The 17,925-nt window shown below is 42.8% G+C and overlaps 2 protein-coding genes across 3 annotated transcripts; both read left to right on the top strand.

Annotated features, from left to right (window-relative positions):
• Positions 1 to 650: 650 nt before the first annotated feature.
• LOC306702697 (dual specificity protein phosphatase 2-like) lies at positions 651 to 3,265 on the top strand (the record flags this gene model as incomplete). Its single annotated transcript, XM_079168353.1, has 5 exons — positions 651 to 721; positions 868 to 998; positions 1,112 to 1,280; positions 2,034 to 2,170; positions 2,613 to 3,265. The coding sequence occupies 5 exons, from the start codon at positions 651 to 653 to the stop codon at positions 3,263 to 3,265; spliced, it is 1,161 nt and encodes a 386-aa protein (XP_079024479.1).
• Positions 3,266 to 5,229: 1,964 nt separating this feature from the next.
• p4ha1b (prolyl 4-hydroxylase, alpha polypeptide I b) lies at positions 5,230 to 17,852 on the top strand. 2 transcript variants are annotated; one of them, XM_079169232.1, is made up of 15 exons: positions 5,230 to 5,356; positions 9,086 to 9,168; positions 9,292 to 9,388; positions 9,662 to 9,813; positions 10,193 to 10,330; positions 10,534 to 10,773; positions 11,710 to 11,927; positions 12,032 to 12,208; positions 13,262 to 13,332; positions 14,893 to 14,992; positions 15,171 to 15,224; positions 15,306 to 15,371; positions 15,676 to 15,744; positions 16,168 to 16,264; positions 16,401 to 17,852. In XM_079169232.1, exons 1-15 carry the CDS (start codon positions 5,343 to 5,345, stop codon positions 16,469 to 16,471), a joined length of 1,647 nt encoding a protein of 548 aa, XP_079025358.1. In that variant the 5' UTR covers positions 5,230 to 5,342; the 3' UTR covers positions 16,472 to 17,852. The 2 variants fall into 2 exon arrangements, with proteins under 2 accessions (XP_079025358.1, XP_079025357.1); XM_079169231.1 differs by lacking the exon at positions 13,262 to 13,332 and adding an exon at positions 12,572 to 12,642.
• The last annotated feature ends 73 nt before the right edge of the window (positions 17,853 to 17,925 follow it).

Genomic DNA, 17,925 nt, shown 5'->3' with positions numbered 1-17,925 from the left:
TATTGGTGAGGAAGTTAAATGTGACAGTGGATATTGTTTATGTTTCTGAAATAGGAAGTAAGTTGTTATCAGGGTTGAATGTGTCTTTTGTATGTTGTAGGAGACACATTCTATTAAAGGATGCTCTGATCCTGACAAAAAGCAAGCTAACTGTGAACAAAGAATACGATTTATCAATTCAAAGTTTTCATGTAGAAACCCCAAAATTACATTTGCTCTTGCCAAAGTTTATTAAGCATTCATATGGACATTACAGTCCTGACTTAACCTGGTGTGAACTGTTAAGTATACCCATGTGCTCTTTCATCTTCTTTCTTTTTTGTTGTCTAAATACTACCATAATCTTAAAACATTGTCCTGACCAAATTGCCATGTACACTGCAACTATTGGGAGTTAATTTGTATGAGGACTCCTATCCATGGTCTCTCATCTCTCACCTGTCACAGCCAGCTACCTCGTTGCTCTTTAGGGCACTTCACCGTTACTGTGTTTCCCAGACTACCAGCTAATTTAAGGGCAAGGCTGAAGCGACGCTGAGTAAGAATCACAGCCTACAACAAATAGTGCATAGTGTTGGGCTTTTTGAGCGAATCTTTTTCAATGTGTTTCACAGTATCTCTTTGTTTCCTTAGTTTAGCATGTTCTTCTAATGAGGGGCTGCTGGGAACAGCTGATGCAACTGCCAAATGACTTTAACGAGATGGGCGTACTACTGTCCAGGTAAAGGTTTTTAAATTGTGAAAAAACAAAATCAGTGCTTTGGTGAGTCATTTTTAAACTGGTTTTGTGTTCCATCTCCAACGAAGTTGTATTACTGTATTGAGAGTGCACTTCTCTGTGTGCATGTGTCTCCGTGTCCGTCTCAGAGTGAACAACAGTTGCAGAGGAAACTCCAGAGAGCCTGTCAACACGTCCGAAACAGTGAGCAGCATCTGTGACAGAGAGGTCACCAGTACGGACAATGACCATTCCTCCATCATACCTACGCAGAACAAAGGTAAAGGGAGTATTTTTACGTCTAACTCGCTCTGTCTTTACGCACGGAAATGATTGCCCACACTGTACACACGCAGACAGACTGTACTTTGTATTTCCTCTACCTGCATACAGTGCATGAGCCGGAGGGGGTGCTGGTTCCTGCTCCTCCAGTAACAGCGTATGTGGAGAGAGGCTACATCACCCCACAGCAAGTGTACAACCTGCTGAGCGCAGAGGAGGGCCAGCCTGCCCTGTACGATCCGTACTACATCCTCATCCTGGACTGTCGCAGCACAGAGAGGTCAGTGCTGCACAGACGCACCAGTCTTTTACATATACTATATATATATATATATATATATATATATATATATATATATATAGATATACTGCACCGTATGTATGAGTCAGACACAATAAATGAACAGCTGTACAGTGAAACGCAGTCCATCAACTACACAATCTGCCCTCAGACGTTATCTGCTTTGAATCAACACGTGTCTTGACAAAAAGGTCACAAAGACAGTAGTTATTGCAGGGGTCTGTACATAACTTTGAGGTGTTGCTTTTCTTGTTTGGATGAACGTGATATGGGAAAGTTTGTTGTCTTTATAGCCATAAGGTGACCTCACAAATAATGCAGGGACTAGCTACCTGAAACACAGTTTTTGGGACTATTTCAAGGATAGCCTTTGTGATGTTTTTCTGAATGAAAAGATGAAAACCAACAATGAATTGATTCTACTAACAAGTGTTGTCTGTGTTTTAAAAGGCTGACAGGCTAACTTGTTGCTCTGTGCCATAAGTCTTTATTGATTAGTACTTCATTAAAATGAAGCGGGGCCACTGTAGTTCATTGTGAGTTAATTCCACATAAGGACACCGTCCTGCTGCCGGTGCCAGAGCACCAGCTGTGTATTAGTCCGCTTTAGAAAATAGTTCCCAAACAAATGCACTATTGACTCCTATTGAACATTTGCTAAAAACTACAGTGCCCAGCTGTTCTCCCTTTTTTTCAGTTATGATACATAATCTTTATGAATTTGTGTGTCAGGTACGAGGACAGCCACATGGTGACAGCGCGGGCCGCTGTGACGGTGATCCACCCTGCGCTGGGCTGTCTGATCAGCTGTATAGAACTGCAGAAGTATTCTATAATACTGCTGTATGCAGAAGAAGGATGCAGCCCAGGTCAGCAAACCACATTCAGACACTCATAACAAGCTGACATTTTAGGCTTTTACTGAACTGTCTCCATGTGTTGCCTGGGTCTAGACCTTTTGAATCAAGTTTGAGTTGACACTTTTGTGATCCCTCAACTTTAAAATTCAGCGCCATCATCGGGTCAAAATTTCAATATTTTGTTTCACGACCAATTACATGTGAAACGGATAACATTCCCATCAGTCTCAGCTGTTCCTATGCGCTAATTATTTGACACAATGCTACTAACACAGTGAACATAGTAAACATTATATCTGCTAAACTTGTTATCATTGTCATTGAGAATGTTAGCACGCTGACCGTAGCATTTTACTCAAAGCACTGTGCTGCATACTCGTAGTCTGCATACTGCATACTGTCTGTGTTCTGTCACTGTCATTGTTTCCATGTGTCTCTGGGCCTATTTCAGTGGGCAGTGTGAAGGCCAGGACCGACTCCCCAGACCTCCTGCACTGTTTCTTCCAGATCAGTGGTTTGGGAATGGACCCTGTCATCCTGCTGGGGGGATTTTCAGCCTTCCAGGCCCTCTACCCTTATCTCTGCACACCACGCATGGTCCTGCTGGAACCTGAGCGGCACACTCTCACCATCTACCCCTCAGAGATCCTGGAAGAAGCTCTCTACCAGGGCTCTGCCTCCCAGGCCTCTGACTACCGCATCATCACGAATCTACACATCACACATGTGGTCAACGCCACTGCCAGCTGCCCCGATGCTTTCCCCAACATGCTGTGCTACCTGAGGCTGTGTCTGAGCGATGACGCCCAGCAGGACCTGGTGGAGGCACTGCCGCTGGCCTCCAGGTTCATCAAGTCGGCCCTGATGGGTGAGCCTGCCGGCCGCATTCTGGTCCACTGTAGCGTAGGGAGGAGCCGCAGCTCAGCAGTGACGCTGGCCTTCCTCATGGAGCATCGCCGCTGGTCACTGCTTCATGCCCTGCGCTGGTTGAAGGAGAGGAGGGCGTGCTCGGCACCTAACGTGAACTTCCTGCGTCAGCTGCTCACCTACGAGGAGCTGCTGTTTGGGAGCAAACTCACCTCCCTGAACGACATCTGGCGATGAGTGGAGTGAGAAGGGGAATGGAGAGGAGGATACACTGGACCAGTGGCGGACTCAGAATGTGGCTTAATAGCTGGAAACATTTGGATGGGCTGGAATTTTTTTTAAGCTCAAGAATAAAAAGTTATGGGGAGAAAAAAACTGCCGGACTGGTAGTGAATTTAAGTATGCCTAGTACTCATGTCAGAAATACCACAGGCACATTTATCTTGTTATTCTATTAGGCACTGGTGTTAGTATTACTTCTTACGCACTATTTACATGTTTATTCCTTTTATATTTCACTTTACTTATTCTACTGAATTCATCTTACTCTTATTGTTATTCTAGTTCACACTTGTGTTAGTATTACTCCCTATACACTTTATATTTATTAATCTGTTGTGTTGTTTTTTCTTATATTATTGTGATTTTTCAGCAATCTTTGCACAAGAATTTCCTTCAGGATTAATAAAGTTCTCTTATCTTGTATCAATGAACCAGTCAGATGAATGGCTATCTCATCTAAACATGAAACAGAAAATAACAACAAGTACTATTTAGGGCTATACTGAACAGTTGGATGCTTGGGCATATTTTTGAAATGTCTATTTATTGTGTTTAAACCGGGTATTTCTGCACAGTTGCAGCTACACTAATATTATTGGTATTATACTATTTGTAGAATTAGATTATAGTGGTAGCTGTATAGGCTTGCTTCCGACTTGTTTCATCCAAACATTTCCAATAAAGTCCAAACGTCAAAATCTATTGAAAAAAGATAGATGTGATCATTTCCAAAATTTACAGCATGTTTTTACGTAACAAAATATTGTACACAAAAAAGGGAAAAAATGTCCAATGACTGGACCTTTTCCCCCCTGATGTCTCTCAAAGCTGTGATAGAAGTATTTCCCCGACAAGTTTGACATTAATCTTGCTTTTTCATCAAATCCCTCACACAATGTTACTTGTGCTATACCCCAATATACACAGTAATATTAATACTGATGTTAAATGTAAAACAGAGTATAATATAATCCTTTCTATGACATTTTGCTTGATGATAGTTGATAGAATGTATACATGAATAAAGTGTATCTATAGTGTTTTACATTAGAACATTTTTTTCTTCAATTCTCCTACATAATGTGAGGGTATTATGATATTCTTAACATTATTCATGCGGAAAAGTATTTAAAAACAGAATGGAGGCTTGCAAATGGTCTTTGTTTATCATAGACATACACACTGCGGTGTTTACACAGGGCATGCCATTGAGATTTGTTGTATATGCAGTCAACTTAACAGTTAGCCTCTCTCTGTTTCATTCTCTCACACACACACACACACACACACACACACACACACACACACACACACACACACACACACACACACACTTAGCTCCACCCTGTTGAACTCAGTAGCATGCAAGCAGGAATTCCCTCCCTCCAGTCACACTTTTTTTCGGTTGGGAGGAAGGAATTTTCTGGAATGTGGGAGAAAGAGGAAGAGGAAAGGCAGGTGAAAACGGTGAAAAATAAGTTAGTTTGGCCAAATTAAACCGTTCAAAACTACAGAAGAACATTAGTTTGAATGGGGCTATTGTATCTATGGGCACACAACACATTCCATGTCAAAGCGTTTTGTCAATGAAATACGGTTAAAGTGATTTTTAATTGATGGACTTGGCCAAAGTAAAAAAAAAAAAAAGAAGGCACATTGAAGTTTTGAGACACGGTTTCAACACGTGGCAGAAAGGTGACGTTAGCTTTTTCTTTTTTTTACCATTAAGACCTCAAACAGCCTACTCATCCATGGCTGTCTACTGACAACAAGACACCTCCCCTAGCAATCCAACGCCAGCCCCCAAAGTCTCCAGTAGCGGGGGGACCTTATGCATGTGAGGTTCTGCACGTAGCGTTCAGACTTTTTTTTTAGGAATCCAGCCCTTTACCACCAGATGGCCAACAGTGCGCAGAGACATCCCAGATAGGTCGAAGAAGAAGTAGCAGACCTCTCTGTGCGCGTTCATCTGCTCGCCGCTCACGAGACACCAGAGGACCAGACGACCAGGGGACACACTTTCTGCTGCAGGATGCTCTCGTTTAGGTAAATATTGACTCCCGATGGACTGCTGTTTTTAGCTTGCTAGGTTAGCTGAAAACTAGCTGAGCTGGAGGAAACTTTTTAATATGCACGACAGCTCGCGGCAACAGCGAATAACACGACACGGCTGCACTGATTAATACGGAGTAATGTTCGCTCAAGTCGGTAAGCAAAAGCCGTAAATGGCGAGAAAAGAAAACCGATCCGGAATTTTCCACCCTGGTTCATAAAACTTGCGTCTGTGTTGTGGCATTCCTGTGCAATGCAGCGTGGGATGCTGCTGCAGCTTTACATTACACACACACACACACGCACACGCACATATACATTAACAGCATAATATGCACGGATTGCATTTGTTGAGACGTTCTGCACGGTAACAGTCACATGGTGTGCCATAACACACACTTCAGTGAGCTCACGGTATCAGGCTATTTCGGGATAAAAAGCTACACTGGAAAGTTTTTTTAAAAGTTGCATTCGTGTTTGTTTTAGCTCATGTTGGTTTGTGAGTTAACGAACAGCACAAGCTGCCTTCCACAAATTAACAGCCCACACCCCCCCTACTCCTCTCCTCTCCCGCTGTCAGTGAGTTTTTCTGGGGTTATTGAGGGGTTATTCCTGGGGAAGTGAGTCCGACTCCATTGGGCATGAGTTTCCCCCGGCGGGGAGGGGCGAAGACGTGGCAGTCAGTCCTCTTCTTCATCCGCATCCTGTGTTATCCGACTCCACTGCTTCGCTCCGTAGAGGTAGTGCAGAGGTGAAGGCCATTTGTGCTAAAACACAACGTTAGACTCGAGTGAAGGAGTCTTAAGTTTACTGAAAGCTGTAGTGAGGCTGACACAATGTGTTAACTAATGACCATGTGTAGTTTAAAAGAGCTCACATGTGTGAATGCTACTCAAGTTTGTGGGATTGGGACCATTTTAGCAGATAGTACACTGTCAACAATTCTGTTAATGAATCTATTACTGTTGTATTATTACTGATCTATTCCCTGCGTATATTGTGGATGAATGTTTATGCCGTGACAACAGTTGGGTTATTTTTCATAGCTTCTTTGTTTTTTTATGTCTTTCAAATCAAAGAGCAAGCTTTGTCAGATATTTATCATCTGGCAATTCAAAAAGAAAATCCTTCAGAGAGAAATCAATTGTAGAAGAAATAGAAATGCACAATTTATGCCCAAAAGCAGCCTTGAGAGTACTAATATATAATCTAATTAGAGTACTAATATTATGTAGCCTTATGAAAAAGGGGTTAAGCTTTTTCCTAACTCCACTCCTTCCCAGTATTTCTATGGTGTTTGCTTCTTCTCTGTCCTCCATTCAAATTCCACAACTGAAAGTTAACTGCTTCAGTCCGGGTTTCAGCGGTTTGTTGACAGTAATTCCATTCAAAGTACGCAATAGCAGAAGTGACAACCGTAAATCAGTACATTTAACACTTTTGGAATGCAATAAACATTACAACTCATTATTTATCAGTTGGTTTTTTAGGGTGGATCCTTCATCCAAATGTGATGAATCCTCTTTACCCACAATTTACATGCAGCTGATTGTGGGGGCGAAAAACAATCCTCCTAATCAAACAAGTCTGAACAAAACCAATTCACACATAGTTCTAAAGGTCAGGAAATAAAAACGTTCAGGCAAGTTTAATGCAAAATAGTTTTCTATAACCAGTCTAAACAAACAACCCCTCAAGTGTCTGATCATTGACATGTTGAATTGCCATCAGGAATGTTTCGGAGTCTTCACATGACGCGTACAAGCATGTATACATACAAACACTCTCACTACCACTCACTGTCATGTGTGACATGACCCACAGATCTTAAATATAAGTGGTATACTTACAGCTTTAATCTTGACATTACACTTAAACAATATTATTACCAGAGCAACACCTTTGCTGACAACCTGTCATTATAATAATTATATTCTATTGAGTTTTTGTCCTGGAAATCAAAGTGGCAGAGGCATATTTATGGCATCGTGGACTGAGTGGCACCACACTGGTAGCAGTCGAGGATAATGGTAATTTGTATCTTGTCATGGAGTGTCTGCTTGAATATACTTTAATATAATTTAATTATGCTTTAATCAAATACATAGAGCTCTGACAGATTTATTTTCCATCCTCTCTGCTGCGTGCTGCTGACCTAAATTGACACGTCATATGGAGTCATTCTTTTATTTTCACTGAAGGCTTGTCCTTGTGGCAAAGACGGAACCTGTCTGAGCCTGTTGTCTGCTACCAGTGAAGGCAAGCTTTCGAAATCTGCATAGATGCATGTTTCATGCATGACCTTTAGTGTGTGTGTGTGTGTGTGTGTGTGTGTGTGTGTGTGTGTGTGTGTGTGTGTGTGTGTGTGTGTGTGTGTGTGTGTGTGTGTGTGTGTGTGTGTGTGTGTGCGTGTGTGCGTGCGTGCGTGCGTGCGTGCGTGCGTGCGCGCATAGCACGAAGGTGTGTGTGTGTTGGTTTGCAAGGGTTTTTCTTGTGAGTGCAAGTGTGTTTGTTGTGGATATTTCCAGTGGTATTCTTATTATTGTACCTGACACCTCTTGCGTTTGTATTTGAAAAAAGTCCTAATATTCCAAGAATAAAGTCCTAATATTCCAGGAATAAAGTCCTAATATTCCAGGAATAAAGTCCTAATATTCCAGGAATAAAGTCCTAATATTCCAAGAATAAAGTCCTAATATTCTAAGAATAAAGTCCTAATATTACAGGAATAAAGTCCTAATATTACAAGAATATAGTCATGATATTACAGGAATAAAGTCCTAATATTACAGGAATAAAGTCATAATATTTCAAGAATAGATCTACCCGCCCTGCAGTTTGCTGTAGCCTACATGAAGTTATTGCTCTGCACTCTGCTGTTATGGTAGTATTCCTTTCAGACCGTCTGACAGACGCAGAACCCGTTTGAGACTCTCGGGATGTGAAATGAAAGGGAAGCGGCTGTTCTCTGCTCTTCAACAGAAGTGGAAAACTCATAAATATCACCAATGTGAGGCGTGTTGCGCATGCAAAAATTTACTTCGACACCTCCTAAAGAAGTGCAGTTAAAATCTGTTCCCCCAGATTCTCACAAGTCAACGTCAGAACCCATCGGCGGTGCCACGCCTCACAGGCCAGAAGCCCTGTAGTAGTTATGACTATGCCAACTGCAAAACCAAACCGGACACAGCGTAAGCAACCGCAGACTTATATTTGGCTTTGTGTGGTCGTCAGGAGGCTGCACTTGTAAAAAGATGAAGGAGATGCTCCCAACTTTTCAAGGCTTTGATGACTCCTTTTGTTTTACCTTTTGATGCACCTAAACATAGATTTTAATTTGTGTCTCTTTCTTTGTCACCCCCCCCCCCCTCTTTTATGAAGAGAATAAAAAAGATAAACTGCCCACTGTAGGTCTGCGGATTATCTGCTCTTAAATGGGACTAACAACCAGGTTTTGAGTTCAATAGGAGCAGCACTGTAGGGAGTAAAGGAACAACAACATCATACATCAGGGAGGTTAAGCAACAACCGAGGAAGAAGCATTCTAGATGAGATGCAAGGTCACTGATGTTTGATGTGGCTCACTAGAAATGAAAGCCAGACATTAAATGACTAAAACTTGAAACGTCTGTCCGAATTTAGAGATGTTGGGTATGTTAGTTAGTGTAACAGCCTGCAATTAAGTCATGGTTAACTAATCCAATTCTCTCCCTCTTTCTTCAGGATGGAGCTGCCATGTCTATGTTTACTGCTGCTGAGCTGTCTGCAGTCGCTCTCGGCCAACCATGACTTCTTCACCTCCATAGGTAAAAAAAAAAAAACGTCGAGCAAACACACACACCTGTAACGATGCGATAAGATTAGCGGTGCCCGTTGTTATTCATTGTTGCAGTATTGACGTTGAAGTATCTCTGATTTGTGCTCCTCAGGCCAGATGACGGATCTGTTATACACAGAAAAAGACCTCGTCACCTCGCTGAAGGACTACATCAGAGTGGAGGAGAACAAGCTCGAGCGGGTCAAACAGTGAGTTTGTGGACACGAAGCTACACACACACACACACACACACACACACACACACACACACACACACACACACACACACACACACACACACACACACACACACACACACACACACACACACACACACACACACACACACACACACACAGATATGCATCCATGCACACGAGCATACAGTATCAAACACACGAATGCACTCAAAAACGTATTATTGCTTGTGGATTGAAGTGCATGCGGCGTATCTTAATTGTATATTGTCACCCTTGCGATAGGTGGGCTGACAAGTTGGAATTGTTGTCGGCCGCAGCGATACAGGACCCCGAGGGCTATTTGGGGCACCCTGTCAATGCCTTCAAACTGATGAAGAGGCTGAACACAGAGTGGGGGGAGCTGGAGAGCCTTGTGCTCAGTGACACCACTGAAGGTACAGATGAAGCAGACCTGGTTTGGTTCAAAGTATAACCGAAGTGCCAAGAGTTTAGAAAAATCACAGGAAAGTATTCGAGGATGTATATGTTCGCTTGTTTAGAGCAATCCTGTGCTGCTCATTCATACTTCATATATGTTGATAGAAATCAAGTGCCTCGCCGGGTCGCCTCAACATGAGTTATTGAGATAGAAGAGAACATTACTCCTAAATCCTTGCCACATGTCTGCCTAAATACAGTATAATCAGTCACTCCATGCAGTCCCACTGACTGTTACGAGAGAGTAATTCATGTCCACTTGTCTGGTTGTTATGTATCCCATTCATAATTATCCTACGATATCTTTCTCTGTGCTCTCCTGTCCACCTCTCTCAGGATTTATTTCCAACCTGACGATCCAGAGACAGCACTTCCCCACAGATGAGGACCAGACCGGGGCGGCTAAAGCGCTCCTCCGGTTGCAAGACACTTACAGACTGGACGCCAACACTATCTCTACAGGAGACCTGCCCGGTAAGCGCCTTCAATCTGTGCATACCACATCTACCCGGCACAAATATCCCACGTCCGTTTTTTTTTTTTTTCCAGGAAGCACCGATAGTCACAGTAAACAGCGGGCAATGAGGGAAGAGAGGGTTTCTATGTTTTTTACATTATAAAGAACATGGTTCAGTTTTCTTCTTTGTCAATGTTCCCCTGTATCCTCTGCATACCAGGAGCGAAACACAGGGTCATGATGACCGTGGAGGACTGCTATGAGCTGGGGAAAATCGCCTACTCTGATGTCGATTACTACCACACAGAGCTGTGGATGGCCCAGGCCCTGAAACAGCTCGATCGGGGAGAGGAGTCCACTATAGACAAGGTGACGCTGCTCGACTACCTCAGCTACTCCATCTACCAGCAGGGGGAGATAGAGCGAGCCCTGGACTACACCAAGCAGCTGCTTGTACTGGGTGAGTCCCTCCACACTATTAAGTGCACCAGGAGGCATCCTTTGCAATGTGAAGTGATAGCGTCACTTTGGATTCTAAAATTCCTGCTCAAGGCAAATAATGTCACATAAACATCAGATAGATTAGGAATTGATGCTCTTTGTTTATCGTGCAAGATACCAGACTTTATTTTGTTTTTGTAAAAATGTGGAAATAGCCTTTACCAAGACATTACCAAGAAAGAAAAACGCATTAGGATTGATCTAAACTGAATTAAGTCCTTAAGTAAGTTGGAGAAATTAAGCAGCGAATAACAACAAATTATTTTATTTTTTTATAAAACTGTTTTTACTGTTTTTACTTTCTACAGTCAGATATCGGCCTGATAAAAATCTCACTTAAGTGTGTTTTTGGGTTGTTTGGCCTCAAACGATACAGTCTTCTGTGCAGAGTCCTTCAGAGATATAACCAATTGTTGATGTATGTAGTAACTGTGCCATCTGTCTACTTTAATGTATTACCATCAGGGATTTAACTGAAATAAAAAAGGACTTTGTTCATGTGTTTTTATTCATTCGACGTTGAATAATTGCAGAACTCTCTTAGCTGCGTCCGATTAGATTAGTCCCGGATGTTTTGTGATCACTCTTGAGAGATACAGACTGTGAATATTGTCTAATACTAATACTACTAATACTCGTGCTGTAACACATTTCATGTCATTACATCTGAAACAATGTTCTGATGAAGCCTCGGAGGTGACCTTGTTATGCTATGTTCAAATGATCCCCTGGATAGAGGCGGGCTGAATAAATAGCATGTAATTATGTCATGTTGGAAGCTCAGTTATTTTGATTACAGCGGGTGTGATATTCTTAGGTGACATCGCCGCGGTCCTCACTATTTGTAATCACCTCTATTAATTCTGTTGGCGTCTTCATTTTCTCATATTTTTAGACCCAGAGCATCAGCGCGCCAATGGCAACCTGAAGTACTTTGAGTTCCAGTTGGAGAAACTGAAAAAGGCCGAGGAGGACCCAACTCAAAAGGAGAAGGACCGAGGGAAAAGAGAAACGACTGAGAAGAAGGAGAAGCACAAAAAGAAGTTCTTAACTCCACAGGTCCCAGAGAGGAAGAAGTATGAAATGCTTTGTCGTGGAGAGGGCGTTAGAATGGTGAGGGGGACAAAAAGCTACACACAAAACACAATTACTAACTCAATAAAGACATATTGGTCTCAACTCCTTTTTGTTCCTTGCTTTCCCTTTCTCTCAACCAGACCCCCCGCAGGCTGAGCCGGCTGTTCTGTCGTTATTATGACAACAATCACAACCCCATGTATGTGCTGGCGCCCGTCAAACAGCAAGACGAGTGGGACCGGCCCTACATCGTCCGCTTCATCGACATCATCTCCGACAAAGAAATGGAGAGGGTCAAGCAACTGGCAAAGCCACGAGTAAGTGATTCTACGTGGTTTTGCTGCTCCCAACGGTGACATTTGATGATTGTGTAGAACGTTTCAGAGCTCGGGTCCAATGTTTACTTCCTGTCAGCTTCTGTCATTAGCATGCACTGCAACAGGAAATAAACTGAGACACATTCGGGATGTTTCTGTGTAATGGTCGTAGTGGGGACATTCGTTCGGCTTGTTTCTGTCACGTGGTTTTAATGTGTTGAGGGGTGGGAGGTCAAAGCTGTGAGGCTGGTTGATGTAATTCTGCTAGTTTGGCAAGCACACACACACACACACACACACACACACACACACACACACACACACGTATGTGCGTGTGGGTAAATCGTGTCCCTGGCTTCACAGCTACGCAGGGCCACCATCTCAAACCCCATCACAGGAGTGCTGGAGACAGCACCGTACCGGATCAGCAAAAGGTAAGGCCTACCCAGGAGCCGCCAAGAGGATAAAGGAGAGAGAGCTGAGGAGGAGAAAGTGAGATGGTTTTCCTCCTTTTTCCCCCTCAATAACTCATCCCATTTATCCTCTGCCCTCCCGTCCGTGCACATCACTCCATTTCTCCGCCCTTCCCAAGCTTAAAGGCTCTTGAGCTGAGGCACACGATCCAGCTAGACACATTTGTAACACTGTTATTGGTCCATAAAAGCAGATTCCTTTGCAATATTTTACCTCATGGTAATATCACCAGTGACACGGGTGAAAGAATGCTTTCTCAGAGCTAGTTGATATTAACATAGTGGCTTTTGTGAGCCATGCGGTGTATCAGAGGCACTCATTGATTCCCTGCTGGTATATCTTATTATTTAGAATTATTTTTTTTTTAGCATTGCCTCACGGAGCACTCTCTTGGCTCTGCTAAAGAATAACATTGACAACTAGTGACCGGATCTGCCTTTCTTTTCTCTCCCTCTGTCCTCTTAACCTTCCACTCGTCCTCTTGTGTGTATCACACTCTGTCGTCTCCCCCCCCCCCCCCCCCTTTCTCTTATTCCTCCGTTTGTCCTCGACCTCCTTGTGCTGCGGGAACTACTGTAGTTAAGGCGAGCCACGGTGCATAACCCCCTAACCGGGAAACTTACCACGGCCCAGTACAGAATCTCCAAGAGGTAAGGGGTCCCAGGTCACAGGAGGACCACAAGGCCTCCTACATCCTTCTCTTTATCTGTATCTCCTGTGAGTTTACATTTTTAATGGAACGGCACACCTGTGGTAGATTGTTTTCTTTCCCCCGGCCATCCTTCCCAGGTTATTTGAGATCCTGAGCACTGGACCTCTATTCCCCATTGCACTTTCCAGGAATGAATCCGTCACAAATTCTCTCGTCTGAACTCTCTACAGCTGCTGCGACTCTTCTATGCTTCTTCAACTAATGAGTCAGCAAGAGAGATTAATACACTTCCTGAGTCTGGGTGCACATTCTTAGAAACACAGATGGAGATATGCTGTAAACGTGTGGAAAGAGAGATTGTGATTTTCATTGTTGTAGATGTTAAAGTATTATCCTGTAGTTCGAGGCAGTGTTCCACCTCAATAGATACGTTCTCTATTTGTAAGTTAAACTTTCTCCCCACCCTTACAATTGGCAGGCTTAGCAGTTTACCAAAAGAGCCCACGTCTCTTTGGTTTTGCAGTTCTTGGTAGTACATGTTTGGGTGCGTGTGATTACGGTGGAAGGGCGTGGTGTTCCTTTGATGTGTGTTGTAGGCGTACGTGTTAGCCAGCCTGTATTTCCATATTCAGTGAACAGAGGGAGCAGAATGGAAGAGTTTGACGGCTCGCTGAGCTGACTACAAGACACATCAGAACACATTTGGTCCAGCATTCCTTTTAAAAAGATCACATATTATATTACCAACAAAAAACACTTATTAAAAAAAGCTGACTCATCTCACTGACTCTCTCATACACACACACACACACACACACACACACACACACACACACACACACACACACACACACACACACACACACACACACACACACACACACACACGCCTTAAAGTAGTTTATTGTTTGAATTGATTCTGTCTTTGTCCGTCACGTCACATATGTGTTAATAACTTCACATAAATCATCTATAAAATATCTTCAATGCTCTCTTTTTAGTTGTGGTTTTGCAGTTTTGTATGTGGATACTGTGGCTTTTTTAAATGCTTTAGTCAGTGAAAAAAATACCAGTTTGAATTGAATCATGCGCCCTGCAGAACTAGAGTCGTGTCGTGTTTTTCATATTTCACAAGAAAGAGTTCATTTGTCACGCTGGGCGGGCCTTCTCTGAGAGGGAGTATGAAAGGCAGGTAGTGTCGGGAAAGTTTAATCCATGAAAACATTTCTGTCGCAGTTCTGAACCAGACTCTCGTGTGAAATGTCCACATTCTGAAGAGCACACACAGCTTGAACCCTGTACCCAGAGCTGATTGGAGGTTCTGAATCTCGGGCTTTCCTATTTTTCAAGTTCTTCATCCCTCCGCTCCCTTTTCTATCATCTGATTGATCTGCCCAAATTGCATGTGGCATGCCTCTCTGTCGCCTATTTCAGAAGAAGTCTTTACTACCATCTGGTGGACAAATATATATATATATATATACGTGACTCACTGACCTGCTGTGTAGAAATGTCCGTCTTCTGTCTCAGTTGTTCTGCTTTCCCTCCTGTATTCCAGCGCTTGGCTCACTGGCTATGAAGATCCAATGATTGACACGATCAACCAGAGAATTGAGGATCTCACAGGGCTGGAAATGGACACTGCAGAGGAGCTGCAGGTGAAGAGTCTGATTCAAAACAGCGTTTTCTCTTTGGTTTAATTTTTTTCCTGAATAGTCCTCATATACATGTGGTATACATTCTAACAAACCCCTGCCCATGTTTGTGTGTTTGTCTATTGGAAACCTGATTTGTAGATTTTGTAAGACTTAAATCATATTTTATTGATCTCTGTAGGTTGCAAATTATGGCGTTGGAGGTCAATACGAGCCTCACTTTGACTTTGGAAGGGTAAGACACACGTTCGTTTCTCTGCATGCACAGTACTGTTAAGACGTCAGGACAATTAAACCTGAGCTTGACTCTCCACAGAAAGATGAGCCAGATGCCTTTAAAGAGCTGGGCACCGGGAACCGCATAGCAACATGGCTCTTCTATGTGAGTGAACTCTCCCGAGAGACACCTAAACCCCTTTGTTGTTAACTTTGAAGGAATGTCCTTAGGTTTTCACTTTAGAAGGTTGAGGGTAGATCCAGGAAAAATGAGGCTTGGAGTAAAATGTAGTCACTGTTGTAAAAGCTGCGTATAAACTGCCAATATATCTCATTTCAATATTCATGTGAAATATTTCAATGGATTGTAACCATTCAGAAAGCAACGAATGTGGCCTTCCAAAAATGCCCTTCACAGCAGTAGTACTGCAGAAATATTGTCTGTGACAGAAAAACTCTTTTTGTTGTAGATGAGTGATGTGGCAGCAGGTGGAGCCACAGTATTTCCAGATGTTGGCGCAGCAGTTTATCCCCAAAAGGTAACCGCTTATGTTCCAGCACTTATTACGTACAGTACATTATGACGGAGTTGGTCACATTATATAACCAACAAATTCCCAGTGTTTTTGTTTGTTTTGAAGTATAGTACACACTAAAAATATCAATTAAAAAGAAACATTTTTGCAAAATGTTGTTTTTGTCACATAGAGAGGAACAGTACATTCATATGCTATCTCTCTCTCTCTCTCCCACACAACACACTCCTCTAATAGGGCAACCAATTACTGCAAAACAAGATCATGCACTCTAATAAAATGTCCATTTGTTCGTTCTCAAGTCCACATACCATGTTTAACCATCACAAAACGTGTATTTAGGAGACTGAGGCTGGCATCCGGGCTATTGCTGGAGATTCTGCAGCACCGCTAACCTCTTGTTGCCTGTTGTTTGTTTGATTCCAGGGCTCTGCAGTGTTCTGGTACAATCTGTTTCCCAGCGGGGAGGGAGACTACAGCACCCGACATGCAGCTTGTCCAGTGTTGGTCGGCAACAAGTGGGGTGAGCTCCTCTTTGTCTTGCTCCCTATAAAACCCTCTGCAAAGACTCGAGTAAATAACTCTTGCGGGTAAACATTTGTGCTGTTTCTAAAGTAATCAAAGGGTTATAAGTTTATCTTTTTTTTTTCTGTCTTTAGTATCAAACAAATGGATCCATGAACGAGGCCAGGAGTGGCGGAGGCCTTGTGCCCTGAATGAAACGGAATGATGGCAAACATAAAAGCTTCCTCTTCACCTCCTCGGCCCTCTCACTCCCTCCTTCCTTGTGAACCTCCCCGGACCATAGAACACTGCAGCAGATCAGACAGGACACACACGTGGGGTCCAAACGGCTCACCCCCCCCCCCCTCTCTCTCTACAAACACTCCCTTTTCCTCCCCAGCTGTTACGCTCTGAGCCCACAGATTGTTTGGGTTAACGTCGAGCCCCTGGACAGTTTTAGCAACACTATGACGGATAACGTATGTTCTTAAGATTGTTGGATGGTTTTGGAGAAACGCCCTTTTTTCACTCCAATGTGTCCGTCTTTGCACTCTGTATGAACTCTGTGTCTGATGTGAGGTTAATCCTTCAGGAGTGAGGACCAGCTTCCTCCCCGACAGTTTGAACCTTAAAGGAACAGCTCACATTTTTTTAAGAGGCCTTTCTGATTCGTTGGATCCCTTTCATTTCATTAGCAGAGCAGTTGGGCCTGTGTTTTTTTTAAACATTTTAAACCATGGGAATGCATTGGGGTTGCGCACTATCTCTTTGTGAAATGATTTTTACACCTTTTAAAACAGTTTATGTTTCTGAAACTGGCTTATTCTTTAGAGGGATTGAATTAGGGTACAGTAGGTTCACTCCATTTCTTTCTTTATTTACATAGCAAAGTCTGCCTCCAATAACTTTGATTACATTTTTAAAAACCAAAGTAAGTGCTTTGTGGAAGGAATAGACTCAGTACATCAGAAAATGGTCGGACTCCAAAAATCTGACAACAATTCAGCGTAGTGTTTTGGTAGACAGAAACGCTTTCAGTTGTGGTTTTTCACATTTCACATAACGTGTTTGTCTGCCTCAAAGACAAGTGTTCTTTAGTTGTTGTTTTTTAAGTCAATTGAATGGTCACACTATGAGATATTGTTAGATTTGATGTACTTGAACATAGGGTGATTACAAGTGCAGCTTAACAGCTGGACACAGACACAGTTACCAACACCCCGACGCTGCGTAGAATTTAGTATGTGTTCATCCCCATTGTACCGGTGTTGTGTGAGGACCCAGACGACCACCAGCTGTCGTTGAAATAGTAAGAGCACCAAAGGAACAATAGTAATGAACATTAGTTGGAAGAAGAAGAAGAAGAAGAAGAAGAAGAGCGGGCTGGACACACCACATTGTGCCATGACAGTTTTTTTACAGAGTGAATGATTCTGGTAGGTTTTTCTAATGGTGCCCAGTGCTTTTCAGTGTGAGAATATGTGTGTTTTCCAAGGAAGAAACATTTTATTTATATGTCCCAAGCCAGTTTTGTGTTATTTTTTTTGTTTTAAATGAAAGTCTGAAATTGTTTTTTTTTTCTACAATAAAGACTGTTGATCTCAAGTTAATAAACTGTCCTGCTGCTGTTTGTTTGAGTGTGTGTGTTTGTGTGTGTGTGTGTGTGTGTGTGTGTGTGTG

Source organism: Pholis gunnellus (genome assembly GCF_910591455.1).
Source record: "Pholis gunnellus genome assembly, chromosome: 11".
NCBI lineage: Eukaryota > Metazoa > Chordata > Actinopteri > Perciformes > Pholidae > Pholis > Pholis gunnellus.
Note: the sequence above shows the minus strand (reverse complement) of the source record. Positions and strands in the feature narration are given on the sequence as shown.